General features: G+C 44.3%; 1 protein-coding gene across 5 annotated transcripts in view; it reads left to right on the top strand.

Moving 5' to 3' along the window:
• The window catches only part of TLE1 (TLE family member 1, transcriptional corepressor), an 89,963-nt gene extending 69,803 nt beyond the window's left edge, over positions 1-20,160 (top strand). For all 5 annotated transcript variants that reach the window (XM_045563786.1, XM_045563784.1, XM_045563788.1 and 2 more), the window contains 6 exons: positions 10,372-10,621; positions 12,538-12,785; positions 16,139-16,286; positions 18,206-18,356; positions 19,320-19,396; positions 19,539-20,160. In XM_045563786.1, coding sequence (XP_045419742.1) covers positions 10,372-10,621; positions 12,538-12,785; positions 16,139-16,286; positions 18,206-18,356; positions 19,320-19,396; positions 19,539-19,646 — 982 coding nt within the window. In that variant the 3' untranslated portion in view covers positions 19,647-20,160. The remainder of the gene's footprint in view (positions 1-10,371; positions 10,622-12,537; positions 12,786-16,138; positions 16,287-18,205; positions 18,357-19,319; positions 19,397-19,538) is intronic.
• Positions 20,161-23,937: the final 3,777 nt, after the last annotated feature.

Genomic DNA, 23,937 nt, shown 5'->3' with positions numbered 1-23,937 from the left:
TATTCTTTGTTAAAATCCTTACCTTTTTCATATCCACTTTTATCCGTAAGATCCTAGATGTGTTTTGTCTCCCCTCTTCCTGCCCCAATCAAATCACTGTCAGTTTATTCTTCTCAGGTCCATGTGTTGCTCAGAGACTTTCAAGAGTTGAATAGAAGTTGAGCATCCCTAATCTGAAAATTTGAAATCCAAAATGTGCCAAAATCCAAAACTTTTTGGGCACCAACATGCCGCCACAAGTGGAAAAATTCCGTACCTGACCTCTAATGACGGGTCGCAGTCAAAATGCAGGTGCACAACGCACGGTTGATTCAGCATCCCCAAGGGAAAAATAAAACTACCTTCAGGCTATGTGTATAAAGTGCATGTGAAACATAAATGCATTGCAGGTTTAGACTTGGGTCCCATCCCCAAGATATCTCATTATGTATATGCAAACATTCTGAAATCCAAAATGCTTCTGCACCCAAGCATTTTGGATAAGGGACACTCAACCTATATAAACTGGTGTGGCCTTCAAGGCCCTGCTGGCAACATTGCCCCGCCTGCTTTTCTAGCCTCATGTCCTGTGTTTTTTGCATCTTGTGCTAACCAGATGGGAAGACCCTGTATTCCCTGATGGCTCTTGCCCCTTCTACCTGGAGCAACTTCCCTTCTCGTTGTCTTCATCTCTTGTTGAAATCTTTTCTGTCTTTTCAAGCCCACTTCAGTTGCTGCCTTCTTCATGCAGCCTTAGTGGATGCCTTCCCCTGTGTCTCTCTCCGGTAGCACCTTGAAATGTCTATGACACTTTTCACACTTTGACCTTGGATTATAATCATGTGTGCAAGTCTTATTTCTATCTGCTTCCTCCCAGGAGAATGGAAGTTCCTGAAGTCTCCTTGTCGCTCGAGCATACATACCCAGTAAATGAATGTTTATTGCATCGAATGGGTAGGAGACGAGTCCAGGATTGTATGAGACCCTGTGATTCATCTTTCTCGAAAGGAGATTCCGATTTTGCATTTTAGAACTAAGTAGTGTTGATTTTATAAGAGATAACCCAGAGTTTGTTTTCAAACCCTCAAGGCTAGATTTAATTGGTATTGTTTAGTCAGCTTAACTAAAATTCATTTTTAGTTTTAGGACGTTTATTCCCCTGAGCTCTGTGGAGATCATTGGTAAGAGAAATTCCAGAGTTGAGTTAGCCCTTTTTCTGGCACTGTAGCTCTGCTTTTCTTCCTCTAAATACCTGGGGGCTGTGCTCTACCTGCCTCACATAGTAGCACCTAGAGGTCAGTAATAACTCAGACTAATAGTAGTTTGGCTTAAGATTCTAGGTTAGTTCCAGGTTCCTTCACCCTGTGTTTTAATGCCAGACATATAATTTAGAAATCTTCCACCCACTTGTTTAGTGTTTAAATCCTTCAAGTACCTTTTTGGATTTAGAGCCTAAAGGGAAAAGGAAATCTTAAGTACATTTGGGGTAAAACTGCCTGTTAGGAAAACATGTTTTGCATCAGCGACTAGAGACTTTCCCAGGCTTCTGGCCAAGGAGAAGTTTCAGTGGCCCAGGGGCATGCTCCCCTTTCCCCCACTGTCTGTTCCCGAGCTTTCTTCTCTTTGCTCTGTTGACTGTGCCTGGATTCTACAGTTTGTTTGGTTTCGAAAAATAATGCAGCCCTCTTTTTACTTGGTGTGATTCTATTATTCAGGGTTCTCCCGAGAAACAGAACCAGTAAGAGGTAATTAGATAGATAAATAGGATGGAGCTACAGAGAGGTATTGGCTAACATGATGTTGTAGGCTGAGAAATCCCATGATCGGCTGGCTGTCTGCAAGCTGAAGGCCCAGGGAAGCCGGTGGCGTAGTTACACTGAGTCAGAAGGCCCGAGAACAGGAGTGCTGGTGTTCGAGAGCAGAAGGTGGATGTCCCCGTGCAAGCAGAGAACAGATTTGCCCTTCCTCGACTTTTCGTTCTCTTAGGCTGCCAGTAATGCTCACCCACCTTGTGAGGATGGCTCTTTAGTCAGTGTACCATTTCAAATGCTGATCTCTTCCAGAAACACCCTCACAAAAATAATGTCTTACCTGGGCATTCCTTAGCCCAGTCAAGTTGATGCATAAAATTAACCATCACAATGATATTTGGGTGATTTTTATGTATTTATTTTTTTGTCTATTAAATGCTAAAAATAATGTGCCTGTTCTGTGCGTTATTATTGCCGTATAGGTTTTAGTTTAAATTGTTTTTCTACCCTCTGATGATCTAGGAATGTTTTCTACCCTCTGAAGTTTCTTAAGAACTAAGGCCCTTCACGGTTAATGAAGATTGAACCAAGGTCAGTCACATTTAGTGACTGACATTAAAATTGTGCCTCTCTTTACTCTCCCTCTTCCTCAGAAATGACGTTCAGTTTATAGGGAATAAACGTAGTTTGTATATGTCTTGCTTGGATAATGCTTGTGTTTGTCTGTAGTGGATGGTTCCCTTTGCTCACATTTTTGAATTGAACTTTGAAACAACAGTATGTGAAACCTCTCTCTGTTTTACTTTTCCTCTAGGAATCTCTCACTTTGTATCTTTCTTCTGCGTGGGAGCCTTGTTATTGGCCCAACGTATTCGGAAGTTTAGAAACACTTAATTGATGGAGGAAGCAAGTCTTAGGACCCAGAATCTTAAATGCTGACTTTGGCTGGAAGACCTCCTTGTTTATCAGCCAGGTCATCTCTTCTTCTTTTCTCTGCTCGTAATCTTCTTGTTCGTATCCATATTAAGAAGTTCTGTATTTGCCTTTTTAAAATTGAGAACAGAAACATATTCAACTAAATAAGGAAACAGAGTCTCCCATACTAATGCTTTGGAGACTTCTAACTTAACTGTTAATAAAGCCCTCCATTGATAGAGAGATGGTATCTTCCAAATAGATACAAATTGTACCTTGATCTGTGTATTTGCTGTTTGGAAGGCTGCCTAAAGGGAAGGATTTTTCCAAATTGGAAAAATCTTGGCCAGAAATAAAGAATTTTATAGATGTTATGGGTTAGATGTACAGACCCTAAAAGTAAAGCTTATTATATTGGCAAAGGGAGGTTTTACCCATAAGAAAGTAAATTATACACCTAAGGACCTATTTACTTTTCCTGAAATCTTAGGATAATAAAGCTCTGATTTTCCCACATCACTATCCCATACCCCCAGCAACCACCTTCATTAGTTTTCAGACGAAGAGTATCCCTGAAAATCATAAAATACATAATTCTCATTCTCATCTATCTTAGAAGAAGCCAAGTGTCCCCAGCCCCCAGAGTCTCCTGTGCCGAGTCACTTGACGGTGGGCTCCATAGGGAACCACACTGGTGATGTCCACATGCTCACGTTGCTCATTATGTGCAGGGTCAGCGTCTCCGTCTTGTGTGTCCCCTCTCAGGGGGCTGTTGTCAAAGGCAGTGCTGACGAGGAAGCCAAGGGAGAGGCTAAGAGCTCTGCTCTTGCAGCGGGGCTGACCTGGACCAGCATGTCGGCTCTGCTGCTTCCCAGCTGGGTGGGCGTCGGCAAGTTACTTGGCTTCTCCTGCGCCTCTTCCCCTTCTCTCTAAATAATCAGGGACAGAAAATGACCTCCCGTGCCGTGGGCAGCAGCGGTTGAGCGTATGTTGCGCTTCATGCTTTTCTTGAAGTACCTTCCCTTGTGCGTTCGTTTACCCCACACCTCAGCAGCCCTGATCGCAGGCTAGTGAGTTTTGTCAGGGCACGTTGTCAAAATAGGGAAACGAGGCCCACATAAGTTCAATATGGTCCCCACATCTTACCAGTGACTAAACTGAAACCGTAACTTGTGTTTCCTCCCTCACTTCTGGTACTTTACTGTATGGGCCATGCTTTCTAAAGCCCAGACACAGGGCCAAGCTTGTTCCATCATGTGACCTGTGCTTGCTTCTACCACAGCTTGCTTTGTTTTTGTTTTTTGAGACAGAGTCTCACTTTGTCACCTGGGCTAGAGTGCCATGGCGTCAGCCTAGCTCACAGCAACCTCAAACTCCTAGGCTCAAGCAAGTCTCCTGCCTCAGCCTCCCGAGTAGCTGGGACTACAGGCATGTACCACCATGCCCAGCTCATTTTTTCTATTTTTAGTAGAGACGGGATCTTGCTCTTGCTCAGGCTGGTCTCCAACTCCTGACCTCAAGCGATCCTCCCACTTTGGCCTCCCAGAGTGCTAGGATTACAGGTGTGAGCCATTGTACCCGGCCCCACAGCTTGCTTTAGAAGGGTCCGACACCTGCTGGATTTAGCCAACTTGGGGAAAAACTGTAGATTTTACTTTATTACTGTAGTTGCTTTTGTTGTCTTTTGTGTGGTCTGAATCAGCTCTCTAGGGAGTGCTTTTCTCCCTTGGGAAAGTTGTTGCCATCTCTTAGCGACATTTGGTATGACTGCTAGACATTCCTTGGGAAAAGTTGGCTGGTGTGACCCAGGCAGTTAGAGGGTTGCCTGCCTTCTTGTTTCAGCCGATTTTCCTTGCCAGAGCAGCCTTTCACGTCTCAGCGCAGAAGTGATTAGGTAGCAGTAGACGACCTGGGGTGTACTGATTCATTGCTTGAGCGTCAGCTGTATGCTGGCTGGTGAAGTCATTCCACCTGCCCCGGAAGAACTCTGGAATGGGAAAGACAGAAATGTTCACAGTGTGATAAATGCCATAGTAGAGATGTGTAGGAAGAGCTAAGACCCTGTAGAAAAGTCATCCAGCCTGGGGAAGTCGTGGCAGGCAGAGGGAGGGAGGCAGTGCTGTTCTAGGTGGGAGGGAATGGTGTGTGTGCAACTTGGAGACATGACAGCGTGTGATATTTTGGGGACTAGCCTTTTGTCCCATGTGGCTAGGCATTTAGGGTCACATGAATTAAGACTTGTTTGGCACGAAATTCTAAAGGGCCTCATGAGTCCTAAAGAGCTTAAAGAGCAAATGAAGGTTTTTAACACAATCAGATTTTTGATACTTGTTAATATAGCAAAAAACTTCACATCAAAAGTTCTAAGTCCACAGGCACCAGGGGATTGGAGCCCCCATCATCCCTGGGGTCCATGGTTCTTTATTATTGTGTACTTCATCATTGTGTACCTGCAGTTCCTGTCTGTTTCCAGCAAAGTAGTGACTCTGTAAACACCTGTTTTCCTTTGGCCACAGAACACAGCATGGTTTTATTAACAGGAGCCAGTCTGCAAGGAAAAAACAACTTGCTTCCTTGGAACGCAAGTCTTGTTCACTGCTGCTTTGGGGAGTCCTGCTTAAGGGGGGGGGGTCTTTCCTTTTAGTTCCTTCACCTCTGCTGTGTGCCTAGTAAATGAAAAGCCCTTGTTTCGAATGAGTGTTGATTTCATTCAGTTTTTAACTATGTAAAGTCTAGTGGGCTTTATCTTGCCAATATTTCAACCAGACTTCAGAATCAGAAGCCGTCCTGATGTGTAGGTGGGTCCGGGCTCAGTTCTGAGGCTTCCTTGATGCTGGTGGGCTTAGCGGTATGGCCCCTAACCAGGGGTCCAGGGACTCTTTCTTTACGCCCTGCAGTTTGCCACGGTTCTATCCAGACGTCCTTCTCTCCTCTCTGGATGTTTGTTCGAGTCTTTCCTGAGTGCCTTCTCCCCCGACTCTCGTCTTCTGCGAGTTAGGAATTTTATGATTTTCCTCGCCTAGTCGTTGCCCTTGTGCTTTCCTGACTCATGCGATGCATCTTCCTCCCTTTCCACGTCCCCTGACCCACACGCTCGTCCACTGGTTGAGATAAAAAGCCTTTGCTTTTTTAACAGTCATGGTGGTTTAATACCAATACTGTCATTTCCTGGAGCCCCACTGCAGGTGTCAAGTGCTGTGATAAGTGTTTTGCAGCTGTTATCTCTTTAATCCTTGCAACAACTCCTGTGACCCCTGTATTTTATTAGGATTTCTATCATATGGATCAGGAAACAGACACATTGGAGGCTGCAGGCTGGCCAGCGAACAAGACCGCAGTGGGTGTGGCTGGCGCGCCGGGGCTCCGCGTCTGAGGTCCGTTTGGTGGTGGAGTTTGGGCTCTGGACTTGGCTGGGCGCCCGCTGTAATGTGTTACTTGGTTAGGAGCCCTCCCCTCACCTTTTTCTTAAGTAAATAAATGAATCTAAATTTTAAAATTGAAATAGAATATACAAACAGGAAAGTGCATCAGGCATAGGTGTATTATAGCTCAGTGACTTTTCACCACGGGCACCCACCCATGGAACCAGCCCCTGGATCAAGGAACGGGGCCGATTGTTGCCCCAGAAACTCCTCTTTGCCCTTCCAGTCGCTGAGGGTAACCACCGTCCTACCCTGCCTTTCAAGTAAATACCACAGGTGAATTTGGCCTGTATTTGGACTTCTATAAATGCAGTCATACCACATACATTCTTTTGTATCCGGCTTCATTCTGAATTCTCGTTTGAGAGATATTTATAAATACTTACTACCTGTTTATAAATTCCCTTTCCTGGTTGGTTTTACTTTTCTTAGTTCCCGAATCAATAGAGAAGGTGAGTTTCCTTTCGGGATCTCTTTAACATCATTATGACGTGCCCTCATCATGGCCTTTTATCGAAGACGTTCCTGTCGTTGTTGCAGGTGAATAATTCCAAGTGGTCTCACGTGCTCCCCTGGTTCTTGCCTTCTGGTTGCCCCAGCGTCAAGAGCTGTCAGCCCTGTGCGTCCTTCTGGGTTGTTCATTTGATTTATGCTCCAGGCGCCAGCACAGCGGGCAGCGCCAGCTTCCTCCGAGGCCCCCTGTGACTGGTATATTAACATCCATATGGGTTTCCCCAGGGACGGGTGAATGTTCGCAGCTTCTGACAGCAGCTCGCTGCACTGTGAATCAATTTTAAATTGCCTCGGTGTGACGATCGCAGACCTACTGTGCAGTTTAAAGAAGAGGACACCTGGGAGACAAGTGGGTGTCTCCTAAAGACCAGCAGGCAGATCTCCTGTCTGTACATCGTGCAGCTATTTTAATCTGGAACATTTAACTCTATAATAAGCAGGCTTCCAGTTGAAGCAAGATAAAATTTCCTTCCCCTGAAGATCTGGCATTGCTGAAAGAGCATCTGATGGAAACTTGGCAAAACCTGGAGGTGCCCACATTGATTTGTGGTTCTCTCCTCCCCTTGGTGACCGTTCTTACAAAATATGTGCAACTCAATTGCTTTATTTTATGGAAACTCACTTGGAATTTGCTCAGCATCACTTGGATATTTGTTGCTTTCAGACCCAGGTCATGGTACCTGATTCTGGGTCATGTAACTCGCTACTGAACTTTGCCCTATGAGAAATCTTTATTGCCCAGAATTCTTGTAGTATGTGAATAGATTTAAATAGACTTAAACTCCCAGTTCTGTGGTTGTCTTAAAGGGCAACAAAATACTACTTAATTATAACTTCAAATATCCCATAATAAGTGGCATAGGTCCCTATTCAGCTATCATGTGTGTATATTGAAATATCCTGTGGATTTGACGCCAAAGGGTACCGTTGGATTAAAAAAACAAGATTTAGTGGTTTGGTGATGTGAGGGCTCTGAGCTGTACTGGTTTATATGCATATCTGTTTCCTGGGACATTATCATTATATGTGCTTATTTTTCAGATTAAGAATAACATTAAAGATTTTGGGCCAGGCGCGGTGGCTCACGCCTGTAATCCTAGCACTCTGGGAGGCCAAGGCGGGTGGATCGCTCGAGGTCAGGAGTTCGAGACCAGCCTGAGCAAGAGCGAGACCCCGTCTCTACTAAAAATAGAAATAAATTATCTGGACAACTAAAAATATATATAGAAAAAATTAGCCGGGCATGGTGGCGCATGCCTGTAGTCCCAGCTACTTGGGAGGCTGAGGCAGTAGGATCGCTTGAGCCCAGGAGTTTGAGGTTGCTGTGAGCTAGGCTGACGCCACGGCACTCACTCTAGCCCGGGCAACAAAGCGAGACTTTGTCTCAAAAAAAAAAAAAAAAAAGATTTTGGCCAAATAGCCATTTAATATCAGTTATTGGAATCAATTTGCCAAGAGATAACATATCTAAGATTGTGTCCCGTGGTTGAGGGGAGGGGAAGTTTAAAAGTCCTCATGTATTTGAAATTTTGCTTTCAAGGAAGGAAAATAATAGCATGTATTTTATTTTTAAGAGAAAGTATGTGAGTTTTAAGTGTAAGGTAGTAGAGACCTGATACCTTGTATCAGTTTTCAATTTTTTTTTTTTTTTTTTTTTTGAGACAGAGTCTCGCTCTGTTGCTCCGGCTGGAGTGAGTGCCGTGGCGTCAGCCTAGCTCACAGCAACCTCAAACTCCTGGGCTTAAGCGATCCTCCTGCCTCAGCCTCCCAAGTAGCTGGGACTACAGGCATGTGCCACCATGCCTGGCTAATTTTTTTTATATATATTTTTAGTTGGCCAGATAATTTATTTCTATTTTTAGTAGAGACGGGGTCTCGCTCTTGCTCAGGCTGGTCTCGAACTCCTGACCTCGAGCGATCCACCCGCCTTGGCCTCCTAGAGTGCTAGGATTACAGGCGTGAGCCACCGCGCCCGGCCCAGTTTTCAATTTTGTGCTTGCTAAGTTATTTTACAAGATCTGAGTTAGTATCAAAATGAAAATAGAAGATCTGCATTAGTACTCACGGTGTTTACATGTGTAAAGGTATCAATGACAAGTTCCAGAAAGGCCCAGACTTCCCCTTGGGGAATTATAGGAAGGAGGAAACAGTACATACTTCATTGACTGTTTATAGTTTGAACTTTCTAGATATCCTAGTGATGTCTCAGATACGAAAGTGAAAGTAGTAGTCTTCAAAGTGGGACGTGCGTAATCTATCGGTTGGGATAATATGAAAATCTTAGCATTGAAAATATTAGAAATATTCTATTTCTTCTATCTTCTAAAGTGTCTTTTCTTTGTGCATGTTTTATAATGTCCATAATATATTAGCTCTTGAAGTTTAAATTTAGTTCATTGGAAAAAAATATGCTTTGAATTTTGGTGTGGAAATAGAAGTGTGCAACTAGAATTAGGTTTGTTTGTATTTAACAGGGAAGAAAGCAGTAGCTTAAATAATATGGGAGTTTATTTCTCTCTCCCATAAAAGACACTGGTTGTCAGCAGCCCAAGGCAGGTGTCACAGCCCAGTAGTGTCACCAGGGCCTCTGCCTTCTATCTTTCTGTTACCTCCCTCAGCAGTCTCTTTCCATCTTCAAAGTCACCTTGTGGCCCAAAAGGGCTGCAGGAGCTCCAGTCTTGCTTATAGTTCAGGCATGGGGAAGGAAGAAGAGGAGGGGACAGGCATGTCTCCTCCCCCCTTTTTGAAGTCAATAAATTTTATGTTTTCGAACAGTTTTAGGTTCATAGCAAAATTGAGCAGAAAGTACAGAGTTCCCCTGGTCCCTCCCATCTCTTTCAGTTTAAGAACTTCCTCAAAGTGCCACCCAATGGCCTCTGCCTAAATCTCACTGGTCAGAACATAGAACTCTTCTTCTGGCCAGGCACGGTGGCTCACACCTGTAATCCTAGCACTCTGGGAGGCCAAGGCGGGTGGATCGCTCGAGGTCAGGAGTTCGAGACCAGCCTGAGCAAGAGCGAGACCCCCGTCTCTACTAAAAGAAAAAAAAAATTAAAAAAAAAAAAAAAGAACTCTTCTTCAGCTAATAGAAGAGTAGTCTATTAGCTGGAAACTTCGCTGCCTTAGATAAACTGGGGTTCGTGACCAAGGTAGGGAAGGGAGATTGTTGAGTAGGAAACTTCACATCTCTGTTACAAAGCCATCTGATGTAAGAGAATCTCTTTCATTTTCTCTTGTTTATGCAAAAGAGAGTTTTAAGTCCAAGCTTTAAACTGGTGTGTTTAGAAAGCTGCTTTGCTGTTGGTAGTGTCGAAATATACTGTTTGCTGTCTGTAAATAACCTATTCTAAGTTTTTAAGGGCTTCATCTTAAGCACTGAAAATAATCATTTTAAATTATACTAAGAAATCATACAGTTATACAAGATATATGGAAGGAAGTATTTTATGTTAATTTGGAAGCACAATAAGTATTTTATAATAAGATTTGAGGGAATGCTTTAGAATGGAAAAGCACAATGTTTTAAATCTTAAGAAAATTTAAAATACAGTTCAATGTATGTGTCATTGGGTGCACCCTAGATCTACACTATTATTTATTTTAAATCTGTTCCGTCAGTAAATCTTCAACTTGTATTGATCTCAAAAGGAACCATAACAAGGGTATCTTCCCTTTTCTTTGTCTTTCTCCTAGAGCAGTGCTGAGGTAATGACTGATCCCATTGTAATAAATGTGTTTTCTGTCTTCTCTCTTGTCCTTCTCTCTTCTCCCCAATGATCCCTCTACAAAAGCGCATACTCCTTCCACGTAACGGCAGACGGTCAGATGCAGCCTGTCCCCTTCCCCCCCGACGCCCTCATCGGACCCGGCATCCCCCGACACGCTCGCCAGATCAACACCCTCAACCACGGGGAGGTGGTGTGTGCGGTGACCATCAGCAACCCCACGAGACACGTGTACACGGGTGGGAAGGGCTGCGTCAAGGTCTGGGACATCAGCCACCCTGGCAATAAGAGTCCTGTCTCTCAGCTCGACTGTCTGGTGAGTGAGCAGGAACTGGTGCACGAGGGTAATTTCTCCCTGGAGACTCAATAAGGAAATAGCTGTCCAGGCCTGGGTTTTATTCCCATTATGAGGAAATAGAAGCCCCTTCTGTTTCCTGTGTCAGCTATTTAACTCTCCCCCTCTCCCCAGTGTGAAGGTTTCATCTGTTGCTATTGCAGTGGTTAAAGCCAGAGGTGATGGATTTCTTTTTTTAACTATTTTACAGTGGTTTACACAAGCGTTCCTTGTGTGGACGTGTAATATACAGGGGGTTTCCCATTTACTGGACAAAAGCACAGCTAGGCCTGGACTCTGATCCCTGCAGTGCGCTCCACTTTTAATTTCCCTACAGCCTTCAGATAAACACCGAATAGTAAACATTTGATAATGTGGCATAAAAACCGTTCTGAACAGGGTCTGTGTTTTTAAGGGAGACCTGAGAAAGCCGGTTTTACCACCTTAACGTCAAGAAAGGGCTAAAGGATCTCACTGCAGAAAATCAGGACAGCAGTCAAACAGGAGCACGGAGGATGCTTTCCCAAGGCCCCTGAGCCGCCTCCTCCCAGAGTCCGAGAATACCATTTTGCATGTTTCAGGGACGGAGAACATGCCAGGACGCGTCCAGATCTCTGAACTGTAACCCCAGGATTTACAGAGCACATACCACTGGCCTCAAGCAGACTCTGGGCTGCCCTGCCCCTGGGATGCTGGCTGCCTGTGCCCTGCTGTCGTAGGGGTGCTGTTTCCCACCGCCTGCCTGGAGAGTTGTGGGGATTCCAGAGAGAATGTTGCCAAAAAGCAGAGTAGCAGTGTTTTTGAGACACAAGAGACTTTGGGGGTAGTTATTAGTGTGCTTTTTAAAAATCAGATAACTTAAAAATGTCTCTCCATTAATGAATCTCATACTGAAGTATAGCTCAGCTTTCTGTAGCAGTGGGAATATCCTTTTTTGAAGTTAACGTGGCTTTAAGTTTCTCTCATCTTTGAAAGACAGGCCATTGTTGAAGCACATAAGAAAACTTCAGCTCTATCTATTTGGGTTTCAGTTGGAGGAGAGCAATTATTTCTTTCGGGGATAAGTCGTATTAGTTGCCACCCCCCTTTCATGTGTGTTGATGGAGCTTTAGATAAGAATCCTCTGTCTAATGAAGACACAGTCCAGCACTGGTAGAGTGTTAAGAGTAATGAAAACCAAAGCATGGACAGTGGTCTGCAGCTTCCAAATGGTTAATAATGGAAGGTAAAAGATTTATAAACTACATTCCTCGTCCTCCCCCCCACCCCCCCTCCCTCCTGAGATGGAGTCTCGCTCTGTCGCCCCATCTAGAGTGCAGTGGCGTCATCACAGCTCACTGCAACCTCCAACTCGGGCTCCAGCAATCCTCCTGCCTCAGCCTCCCAAGTAGCTGGGACTGTAGGCATTTGCTGCCATGCCCAGCTAATTTTTTCTATTTTTAGTAGTGACAGGGTCTTGCTCTTGCTCAGGGCTTGGGCTAGCCACGAACTCGTGAGCTCGAGATCCTCCCACCTCGGCCTCCCAGAGCGCTAGGATTGCAGGCGTGAGGCACTGCGCCCGGCCTATGACCTACTTTTGAAAAGTGATTTCTTCACAGAGAAGAGAAGCACATGTCCACCCACCTTACACCCAGATGATTTCAATTCTGTCTGTGAAGGAGAACATCAGGAACAGTTCTCTGAGCTCTCTCCACAGGCAATCCAATGAGTTTGTTTTGTTTACTATTTTGAAGGAGACAGTTGCAGTCAGACCCCCATCTTACTGCAGAACTCTTGCTTTGTTAAAGTGTCTGTGAAATATCACTCTTTAAGTCAAAAACCAATACAGTAGTTAAAGAATATGGTGCTGTTATTGCTTAGTAATTCATTATAGCAGTTGAATTATGTTTATTTCACAGAATAGAGATAATTACATCCGTTCCTGTAAATTACTACCTGATGGCTGCACTCTCATAGTTGGAGGGGAGGCCAGTACTTTGTCCATTTGGGACCTGGCGGCTCCAACCCCACGCATCAAGGCAGAGCTGACGTCCTCGGCCCCCGCCTGCTACGCCCTGGCCATCAGCCCCGATTCCAAGGTCTGCTTCTCGTGCTGCAGTGACGGCAACATCGCCGTGTGGGACCTGCACAACCAGACGCTAGTGAGGTGAGCAAAGACGGTTGGTTGTCTGAGTGAGAACTCCCCCCTGGAGTATCGGGGACAGGAGACCTCCTCCTGGCACCTCTGTTTCTCCCTGGCTCCCCACCGGGCTCTCAGCTCACACACTGGGCGGCCACCGTATGCCAGGCCTGGAGCTGGGTGCTAGGTGTCGGGGGCACAAAGACAGAGAGCTGTGTTGCTGCTTTTGGGCGGCTTACAGTTTATTTATTTATTCATTTTTTATTTTTTTTTGAGACAGAGTCTCACTCTGTTGCCTGGCTAGAGTGCTGTGGCATCAGCCTAGCTCACAGCAACCTCAAACTCCTGGGCTCAAGTGATCCTTCTGCCTCAGCCTCCCAAGTAGCTGGGACTACAGGCATGCACCACCATGCCTGGCTAATTTTTTCTATATATATGTTTTTTAGCTGTCCAAATCATTCCTTTCTATTTTTAGTAGAAACGGAGTCTCGCTCTTTCTCAGGCTGGTCTCAAACTCCTGACCTCTAGCGATCCTCCCTCCTAGGCCTCCCAGAGTGCTAGGATTATAGGCGTGAGCCACCGTGCCCGGCCGGCTTACAGTTTTAATGTTGTGCCCAGTGTCACTGAGACTTTTTATGTCCTTAACATTCCAATCCTTTGGCCCACAGACAGACACCAAACTTGTTTAAAAAGTATTCCTGGCTTTTGCCAAGGGATGGCCTACTGGGGATTGCATGGCAGTACGAAGGGCCCTCCATACTAGATGTTTCTGGCTTTGGCTAGAACCTTGTTTGTGCAAACAGGAACCAACTGATGAAAGATAACAGAAAATCAATAAAGGGACACGAGAAGAGGAAATGCCATGAATTTCACCCACAAAATGGTTTTACGGTATCCATGTTTCTCAATAATGAAATAAGACACCTGCCCAGGGGTCGTTGCACCCAGGAGCTAGCAGGGGTCTTCCTGGCTGCCTGGAATCTGTCCTTCTACCCGTAGCAGCTGCTGGGGCTCTGCTACCTTTCTGTCTGTCCTCAGCTCCTCCACCACATGCACCCTACAGAAAATCAGTGCTCGCACCAGAGATGTCCTAGAAAAGTCTTTTAAAAAGTAAGCACTAAGGAAATGTCAATGGTAAAATTAGCATGTGTTTCCCTCTTTCGTTTCACGTTTCATCTTGGCTGGGAACCTGTCTCTGTGTGGTGCAGTTTGAGGCCCGGGTCCTATCTGGCAAAACCTCTTTGCTCCAGGTCCGTGTGCAGAGAGAAGGGGCAGCCTGCAGAAGTCGTCACGACAGCTTACTCTCTCTTCAAACCTCCTCTGTAGAAATCCATTAAGTATCATTGAGCCAGGCCCTGTCCCTGCGTGCGGGTGACGGTGCGACACTTATTTTCCTCTTCCCACTTGCTGTGTAGAGCAGAGTGAGCAAAATGGAATAATGGGGCCACAGTCTAAAGCCGCTTTGACCTTTTAGCCTAGCAAAAGCTACTTGGTTTTTTCTTTTCTTTCTTTTTTTAACTTAATAAATAACACTTTCAAAATATTAATATTAATTTTAAGAGCTTTCCAAATATCACTCCATCGAGTCCTCATGACATCTGTACTGTAGTTCTCCCCATTTTATAGGCGAGGAACTGAGGCACAGAGAGGTTACGGCGCTCACCCCAGGTCACGCAGGTGGACGTGGTGGACCTGAGTCAGAGCCCAGGTGTTATGCTCTCTCCCCTGTGCTCTGAACCCCCCTGCTCTGCGTTAGCTCTCTGTGTGAGTCCCCAGAGAGTAAATACCCGTTGGATATCACAGAGCGTAGCGTTCTACAGATCTTTCTCAATTTGGACTGGCCACACGTGGCTACTCTGTGTGGCAGGGTGATATGAAGCCTACTGAGCATCTTTGTAGCTACTGTGACCCAGCACACAGTCACAGGATCTGCCTGGGAGTGATGCTGAGACATGTGGATGGGGGTGGAGGGATGGAGGAACACCCACCAAATGCCGTACATCAGCAGAGAAAGATGTTTTTAGCCAAGGAGCAAGAGCATTTACCGAGTCAGAGAGGTCAAAAGAAGTCAGAGGGTGAAGAGATCACTGGTTCTCCAGAGCTGTTGGAAGGAGAAAAAAGCGGCACTTTGAAAAAGTGAAGCAGGGACTGCTGCAGACCTGCGTGCCCTGTGAGGAAGATTGGAGGGGACGGTTGGGGTCCACGAGCACAGCTGCCGTGGAGGAGAGAGGACTGAGCCTGGACCCCGAATTGCAGAAGGTGGAATAGCTTGCAGAGAGACGATTTTGGGAGTGATGGTTCACTCTTGGCTCAGAATTCAGGGCAACCGTGGTGCTTTTTCCTTCCCTTGCACTCTTTTATACTCCAAGCTCAGGTTAAAAGTTTGCAGCTCTGTGGGTATGAGGTATGGGGAGCCTAGAGGAAGAAAAGAAAAGCCACAGAGACTCTCCTCTTGGAATTCTCCTGTCTGGTTCTGAGGGCGGGTCCAGACCTCGCTCACCTTTTCCGACCACTCTCCCACCAGCTCCCTCTTGATGTGCAAAACCGAGTCCAGGACAGCCTCTGACCCTGCGGTGGCTTACACTGACCTCCTTCCAGCAGGCCCTGCCCAGCAAATCCCTGTTGGCTGATTGTTTTTGGTGGTGCTTTTTGGATGAAGCGCAAGGTTTCCCGTTAAAGAACAGCCTTGAACTCAGCTTGGCAGCAGGGTCTTGCTGAAGTGCCATGGGTCTGCCTCAGGCCTCACCAATTACCTTTGTCTCTGCTCAACACCTCTGAGGTCAGGAGGCCGGCATGCATGACCCTTTGTCTCTGGGAGTCCAGATTTCCTAACTCAGGGCTCTTCATAACACAGAGAGCAAGGTTGAGTAAATACATGAGCTCATGCTCTGTTGGCACGAAGGGCATTGCTGAGTAGATTCACTCATGGAGACGGGAGTACTTTCTGTAGCCTGTGCTCGTAATGTAGCCACTTCTTTCCCTCGTGAATTCAGGCCTTCACAATTGAAGGGCAGGCCTTTATCTTTCCTCTAGGAATGCACTTGGGATTTTGTGTGTTTGTCCTCCATTTTCTTTTAACACTTAAATACTTCCAGACCTGGAAGGAGTTTTCCCTTCTAGACGGATTTGTCAGAGTAGCATATTTAACTTCTGGGCAGTGACCTGCAATGGCGTTCCATTTCTTTAGCATTTGGATTGTGAAAAAAGACAGTCTGCAGGTGCTGTTTCCTGTCCTCCTCAGGGGAAGGTTAGTTTGATCTTGCACATCAGCAGACACTGGCGAGATGACACACATACACAGAGTCCAAAACTAACAACACAACAGTGTTTACCTTGCGTTCTGGCAGGAAATCATTATTCAATCTGGTTTGTTTTATCAGGCAATTCCAGGGCCACACAGACGGAGCCAGCTGTATTGACATTTCTAATGATGGCACCAAGCTCTGGACGGGCGGTTTGGACAACACGGTCAGGTCCTGGGACCTGCGCGAGGGGCGGCAGCTGCAACAGCACGACTTCACCTCCCAGGTGACTGACTGGCTCTCGTCTGCCCCAGAATCTGTGAGGTGGCCTGGGTGTGTCGTCCTTCTCTCCTTCCCTTCCCACCCCAGGGTAGTGGTAGCTAGACAAACAGGCCAGGGTGAAATTGGAGATAACTGGTTCTTAAAAAAACACAAACAAAAAAACCCTCAAACTCTTTTAGTGGTTTTTAAAATCCCATAGGTCGAGGCCTGCCAGCTGTTGTATTTGTGTGTGAGTTGGTTGAAGGGTTCATACAGTGAGGAATGTGCAGTTTTCTCTCAGCAGTGTCTGGTCTCCTGCATGCTCCCACCTGCTCGTGTGGAATAGAGATGAGTATTTGATTCCCGTATCAATAGAGCTTGAGAAATATGCGATGATGTTGCTAGGAGTAGAGAAAAGTCACAACAGCTCTGAAAGTTCATTCATTTCCCCTGCATTAGGGAGCTTTAAAAAATGCAGAGGTATCTCAGTGGATGCCCACTTTATTCCTCATCCCTTAAACAATGAAGTCATGGCTGACCAGATGTATGGAGTCTTGGAATAATATAAATGGTAACTTTGTGGACCATGAAAAAATATGTGGATGTTGAGTGTCTGAATGTAGACTTTTTTTGGAAAAGATGGTGCTTGCCATTTTAAGTGCTTTCTGATGGTAGAATTGTTCTTTCGATCATTACTTGGCGTTTATTTACCTTTTTTTGGTAATAAAAACAATTCGACTCAGAAAACTAGGGCAAAAATAGAAAACAAGTGTATATACTACTAAATTTAATTTTCCTATTAACATTTTATAGAGCTTTCCGGAGTCTTCCCTGTTCTCCCTCTTTCCCAACATAAGTAGGATGTATTTTCGGTCTGCCTTTTTTTTTTAAAAAAAAATTTCTTGTGGAAATTCTCAAATATGTACAGAAAATGTTCAAGCATATATGAAAGTATAGAGAATTATACAATAGACCCCATATGTTCACTCCCCAGCTTTAACAGTTATCAGCACATGGCCATTCTTATCTATTCTATTATCCCCACCCCCCAACACTGGATTATTTTAAAGTAAATCCCAGACATCATTTTATCCGTAAGTACAGTCCTGCTCCAAGTAACAATGTTTCGATCGACAATGGCCTGCATATGGGACAGTGGTCCCATAAGATTATACCGTATTTTTACTATACATTTTCTATGTTTAGATACACATACTTACTGCCGTCTCACAGTTGCCTACAGTATTAAGTGCAGTAGCATGCTCTGCAGGTTTGCAGCCTAGGAGCATTAGGCTACACCATATAGCGTCGGTGTGCAGTAGGCTCTGCCATCTAGGTTTGTGTAAGTACACTCTATGATGTCCACACAATGATGAAATTGCCTGACAATGTAATTCGCAGAATGTGTCCCTGTTGTTGAGCAACATGTGACTGTATGTATACACATACATGTTTATGTATACATATGTATTTGTATGTATGGGTATAAATATAGGCTGTGCCGTATAGGTTAGGTGTGTAGTAGACTCTACCACCCAGGTTTGTGTAAATACACTCTCTTATGTCCACATGACGATGAAGTCACCTGACCACCCATCTCATAGAACATATCCCCATTGTTAAGGGATGCATGACCATATTGCAGTTAGTGTCTCTAAAAGATAAGGCCTCCTTTAAAACGCACACACGAGTACCATTATTATTAGGAATAATTTCTTAATTTCATCACTTAGGATGGAAGTGTTCAAATTTTTTCAATTGTTTCATAAAGCTTTTTGACACTTGGTTCATCTGGGTCGAGCCACTGGCCCTTTAGACCTCCCCACGGTGTGGTTTTGCCTGATTACTTCCCCCACATTCTTGCTATTTTCCCCCTTCTTGTTCCCTTTTCACTTCCTAAGTTTATTGGGCTCAATAACCAGTGAGCCTGTCTGCTCCTTACAGATCTTCTCCCTGGGCTACTGCCCCACTGGGGAGTGGCTGGCCGTGGGCATGGAGAGCAGCAATGTGGAGGTGCTGCACGTGAACAAGCCCGACAAGTACCAGCTGCACCTCCACGAGAGCTGCGTGCTGTCCCTAAAATTCGCTTATTGTGGTGAGTTCAGCTTGAAAGGAAACTGGAGGCCATTGATGGCCTAAATGGAAAATACTTGTAAAAAAAAAAATATGGTAGAGATCATATCTGGAAAAAATGTCGTTCTCCGAGCAGCTGGATGCAATAATTCTATTGTTTTAACATGTTCTTCAGAGCACAGTAATGTCTGTTTCAGTCTGTTGCACTAATTTGAGAAAAGCCAGCGGGCGATGAAATTGCCTTGTACGAGGTTTGGACACATGCTTGTTTTTAGTGGGCATAGGAGACAATTAGTTACCACTCTGAAGAGGGGCGGGTGGAAATTTATAGAAGGGACAGGAGCAGTGGAAGTTGTTATGAGCTGGCCAGGGTGAGGAACCCAGAATCAGAAAGAGGGACGTTTAGCTGGACCCAGACTCTCACACTCTGCAGTGAGGATAAAGAGGGGAGACATTCATGTGGAGACTATTCTTGTACTGAAGGTGGTCAGGTATTTGTTCAGAAGACAGATGCATGTGTGGTGAGTACTCACTTATTGAGCACCTTCTGTATGCCATATGATGTGACTGGCATTTTACTTAGACACTTAATCCTTCCTAGTCTCATTTTATTATGAGGAGACTGACTAAAGCAGAACAACTTCACTGATTCAATATTTGAGGCCTACTGTGTGTTGGATATGATGCTGTTAGTCATCTAGTGACCAGTGAGGCCAACACCTCTTAAGTTATGCCTAAGATTACACAGGTAATTCACCAAGGAGTCCAGATTTAAAACCTCTGTTCGTGTCCTAGACCAAGCCTTTGGGCACAATAGTTCGTGCATTAAAAATGCTCTCAGTGTGATTAAATCCAGCTTGTTATTACTATACGATAGTAGGAATTATTTATTTATTTAAGAAATGAGGTCTTGCCATGTTGCCCAGGCTGGACATAGTAGGAATTTTAATCTTGCTAAGACGACGTATTCCTTTGCTAATTCTAGGTAAGTGGTTTGTGAGTACTGGAAAAGATAACCTCCTCAATGCCTGGCGGACCCCCTACGGAGCCAGTATATTCCAGGTGAGTACATGCCCCTTATCTAGTACGACAATTTAACCACAGGGTCACCTTTGAAGCTAGAAGGGAAGGTGCCTCCGAGGGAGCAGGGCCCCCCAGTGGCCTTATTCCCCATTAAACACATACCCATTGTTTTCTCTTCCAGTCCAAAGAGTCCTCGTCAGTGCTGAGCTGTGACATCTCTGTGGATGATAAGTACATAGTCACTGGCTCAGGGGACAAGAAGGCTACAGTCTATGAAGTTATCTATTGAAAACATTATGTGGTTTAACATTTATAGTTGAATTGGGCCAAAATGTTTTGAATTTGTAGAAATAGAAAAGGTGTAACTTTAAAAGAAAAAAAAAAACCATACAAAAACCTGTTTCCAAACCTTGACACAAAACTACTTTGAGTCCACAAAGAGGCGTCGACGGGTCTGTCAGCAGAGGGCCGCCTGTCTGCCCAGACCGGATGGAGCACCGAGGCCAAGTGGACAGAGGCCCAGGGTTGTGGGACTGCGGGACAGCGTCCGCTGACCTGCGTCAGAGCCCGTTCTTTCCGGGTGATCGGTGGATCGCGCCGTGCCCGAGTGTGGGATTACCTTTCTGTTCCTTGCAGTTCACCTGGCGTTCCGTCCTTCGTAGAGCAGTGGTGTCTCCAATGAACTTGTTTCCTGGTTTTGCATCTTGTGAAATGTTTTTTTTGTATTTTTGTTGAAGGTTTAAACATTTGTATAAATTGTAAATATATTTGGTTTATTACAGTAAAGGCTTTAGTACCAATAAGTGCTTTTCCTTTTCCTTCCTTATGATTTTTATCAAAGCTTTGGGATCCTCAGTGTGGGTTTTACAAGCAAAAGTCCGTACATTTGCAGAGGAAGTTTTGAAACATACTTCTTAGGCTTAAGTATATTTGGTTGTGGATTCCTGTTGCACTGAGCAATTGAAGGTATATTAATGACGGTTTTATTTAGGAAGGTAAAATTGTTTCATCAAGACTCAATTCTTTTGTCATGATACTCTTCTGATTCAGGTTCACAAATTAAAGCTGTACTTCTTCCTATTGATTTGCTGGAAGGCAGAATATTCTTTTCTCTAGGAAGGGCCCAATCTTTTCAAATCTATATTCTTTCTTTACAAGCTTCACTTGGGTTTTGTGTTGTGACCTGTGATGCACAGAAAGCTGTAGAGTTCATTAACCTGTAAAAGAAAGGTGGGAATTCAGCTGGTGATGTCTTCATTAATACTTACTTGATCTGTTATATTAATTTACTTAAGCCAACCATGTCCAGCACTTCACCCTATTCTTCTCATTAAGGCTCTCCAGCCATTGTTATCTGTCATTTGTCTTAGGTCTTTATCTTTGTGGACAAGCTTTTACTAATTTGATTAGATGAAGTCTGTAACCCTGAGCTTTTAATAAGTTACTGTGCGTGATTTCTTCCTGAAGGCTACATGGTTCATTCTTTGTATACCTATTATTTATTGTTATATTTTAAAAAATAATGGCTAATGATTTCAAGCCAGTTTTCCTGGCTGTTTAAAAATAGCACCTAAGGAATTTTTAATGTTCTTATTTTCTTATGATCCGGCACGTTGTTGGCAGTTTGACTTCGTATTTTTGTTTGTTACTGAGACCTTCTTCTTTTTAATGTATTTAAAACATTACTTTGTTTGCTTTTTGCCAAAAAAAATTTTGTTTATTTACAGAGTTTGTTGAATATTTTCACTTCTCATTAAGCAAATGGCAAACCCCTAATTACTGAAGCCGATTTTGCTCTCATCCTTCCTTGTATAATGAAGTAGGTTTCTGTCCTGCAGACTCAGATGGCTTATTAACGGAGTATTTACCTTTTGTGCTGTCTTTCCTTCCCTGCCTGACTTCTCTGTTTTCTCTAATAGGAGGGTAGAGGTCTGGTCACTCTGATAGAGACCCAGCAATGTAGTGGGTTAAAGACCACCAGGGTTTATCTCCTCCTACCTCGGACCGGGGGACCCAGGCCAGCCGTTTAGCTCCAGCTGCCCCGACTTGCAGTGAGCAGTGGGGAAAGAATGGGAGTCCAGGGAAAGGATATGCTTCCAAGCAGGTGACCAGAATTTGTTCCATCATTTTTATCTGCCAGTCCATTGACAGGGTCTTGGTCACATGATGGCCACAAGGGAGACTGGAAAATACAGTGTCTTACTATGTAGCCACGTACACGTGGAGAAGGGGTGACACATATGAAAAAATTCTGGGTGAAAGAGATAGTCCTATTTTCTCTTGGTGGCATTTCTCCTTTTTTTTTTTCGTGCTTTATAGTTTCCCAAGCTTTTGATATTCTTTCTCCAGTGACATTTTTCTGAGAGGCTGGGCCTTAACAACTCATAGATTATCTTGAGTCTGATGAAGCTGCTTCCATTTGATTTTAGGTGAGACACTGACTAGGTTGGTGGCAAGAGTCCTGGAGAGGGGGGGTGTTCTAGTGCAAGCCTCACCACTCAGGGTCGGAATCTTAGGAAATTGCCCGGACAATCGAGTGGTTCCCACTTGGAAGATGGGAACAATGAAAGTCACCGTGCCTGCCTTTCTGGGTCTGGAGGCTCAGCAGTGGGGGTGTGAGCAGGGCTGTGAGCGGCAACCATGCATGTTTCCTCCTGAGAGCTGCAGGGCTCATTCTTCATATACCTATTATTTTAGGCTCATTCTTCATATACCTATAACAGGGCCTCACAAATGAGGGCTCTACTGAGAGAAGGATTTCTTCCTCCGGAGCTGTGATGGTAGACATTGCCATTCCCCTACCCCAGGAGATTGGCACAATGTGACCATTGAGACCAGTAAGCCAGATGTTTCTATACTTCTTGCCTTGAACTTGGTTACAAAGTAGGGTCCAACAAATTTAGGTACAACTAAACATTGGTCACCTCTGTGTGCCAAGAGCTGTGCTAGGCAGTCTCACGTGGAGACGTGTTGGGAGGTGGTTGTCATTATCCTTATTTAACTACAAAGGTCAGGGAAGTTGTGTCCCACGGCCTCACAGAAGGTAGACCAAACTCAAGGTTTTACTGCAAGCCCTGTCTGTGTTCCTTCAAATCTCATAGATTGGCAGTGGCACAATGACCTATGTGCCACCCCTCCTCAGTATTACAGGTGTACAGATAGGTTCGTGTTCACTAATTTATAATTTAATTTATGTAAATATTTGTTTTTTTCATTTTTAATCAACAAATCATGTATATATTTAATCTTGGATTTTTAATCAATCAATTTAATTTCTACCATGTAATCCTTCTATGGAATTGGATAAAAAAAACCAAGGTCCTAGTGAGATTGGTTTTGTAATACTTTTTTCCTAGCTAGATGTTTCTAGTACGTATTTAGTAATTAAGGACAAAATATTTTCTCGATATGATCATTAACATTTATTAAGTTTCTGTTATTTGTGAGGTGACAGGGTAGATGTTTGACTTAAATTATAATAACCCTCTTGGTGGCTGAGCGATGGGATTTTTGATGGGATAACTCTTTCAAGATACCATGACTGGTAAGTAGCAGTTGGCTCCAAAGCTATAGAGCGTTCAAATAGGGATTTTAAAAAATCACACTTTTGCTAATGGTTGTGACTTTCCCCAAATTTTCCCACAGATCAGAGAGAGGGATCAGAGTCTTAATTTCAGCCTGTTGTTTAATTCCATCAGGAAACTGCGGTCTCTGTCATCGAGGTGACTTTTCAAACTCTGCTGTGGGCCAGTGGATCGTGGAGTTCTGGAGGCTGTCCTCCCTTCACTTGGCAATGAAATCAGGTCTCCACAGTCTCAGGCTTCCCTGAGCCAGGTGAAGCTTATATAAGGCTCATTTTCTGCCCCAGGGAATTTACCATACAGATAACCAAAGCTTCTTTGCATACTTTAACACTTAATAAACAGTTAAATGTTTTGTTCTTAACCAGTTTCAGGTTTCTAGAGAAGCTGTCAAAATGTAATCTGTATCATCAGCATTCCTGGGAAGACTAGTTAAAAATCAGATTTCTAGGCCAGAGTCTGAGCGTTTCTAGTTTACTGGACCAGGGGGGGGACTGGAGAATTTGCATTTCCAAAACAAGCAAGTTCCCAGGTAGTCCTGAGACTGCTGGTCTAGGGGACCACGCTTTGAGAAGTGCTGGTCTACAGTAATCATCTTTACAGTAAAGCTAACAATTTAATAAAAACTATCAGAGGCTATTCATATTTTCTCAGGACCAGAACCCTCCCATATTTTAGGCTCTGGAGCTGAGGATTAAAAGGAAAATGATTAAAAGCAAAGTGCAAACAAGAAGTTGCTTAACATCTGTTCTTTGAATAGTCTCTGGTTCCCCAAACCAGCTTTTGAAGTGGAATGTTAGAATAGGTCTAAACTGAAATCGAACTCTTAAAGTTGCTTTGCTTAGTCATAAAAAGCAATGTGAGTGTAGAAGGTTTAGAAAGTGGACCACAATGACCTAATGTAGTAGAGACCTCAAGAATGTACTCGGTGTTTAATTGAAGTGGTGATGCATAGTGAAAAGTTAGAAGTCATTCTTTGAAAATTGGAATACTTATTGT

This window comes from Lemur catta, chromosome 10, assembly GCF_020740605.2.
Source record: "Lemur catta isolate mLemCat1 chromosome 10, mLemCat1.pri, whole genome shotgun sequence".
Lineage (NCBI taxonomy): Eukaryota > Metazoa > Chordata > Mammalia > Primates > Lemuridae > Lemur > Lemur catta.
Note: the sequence above shows the minus strand (reverse complement) of the source record. Positions and strands in the feature narration are given on the sequence as shown.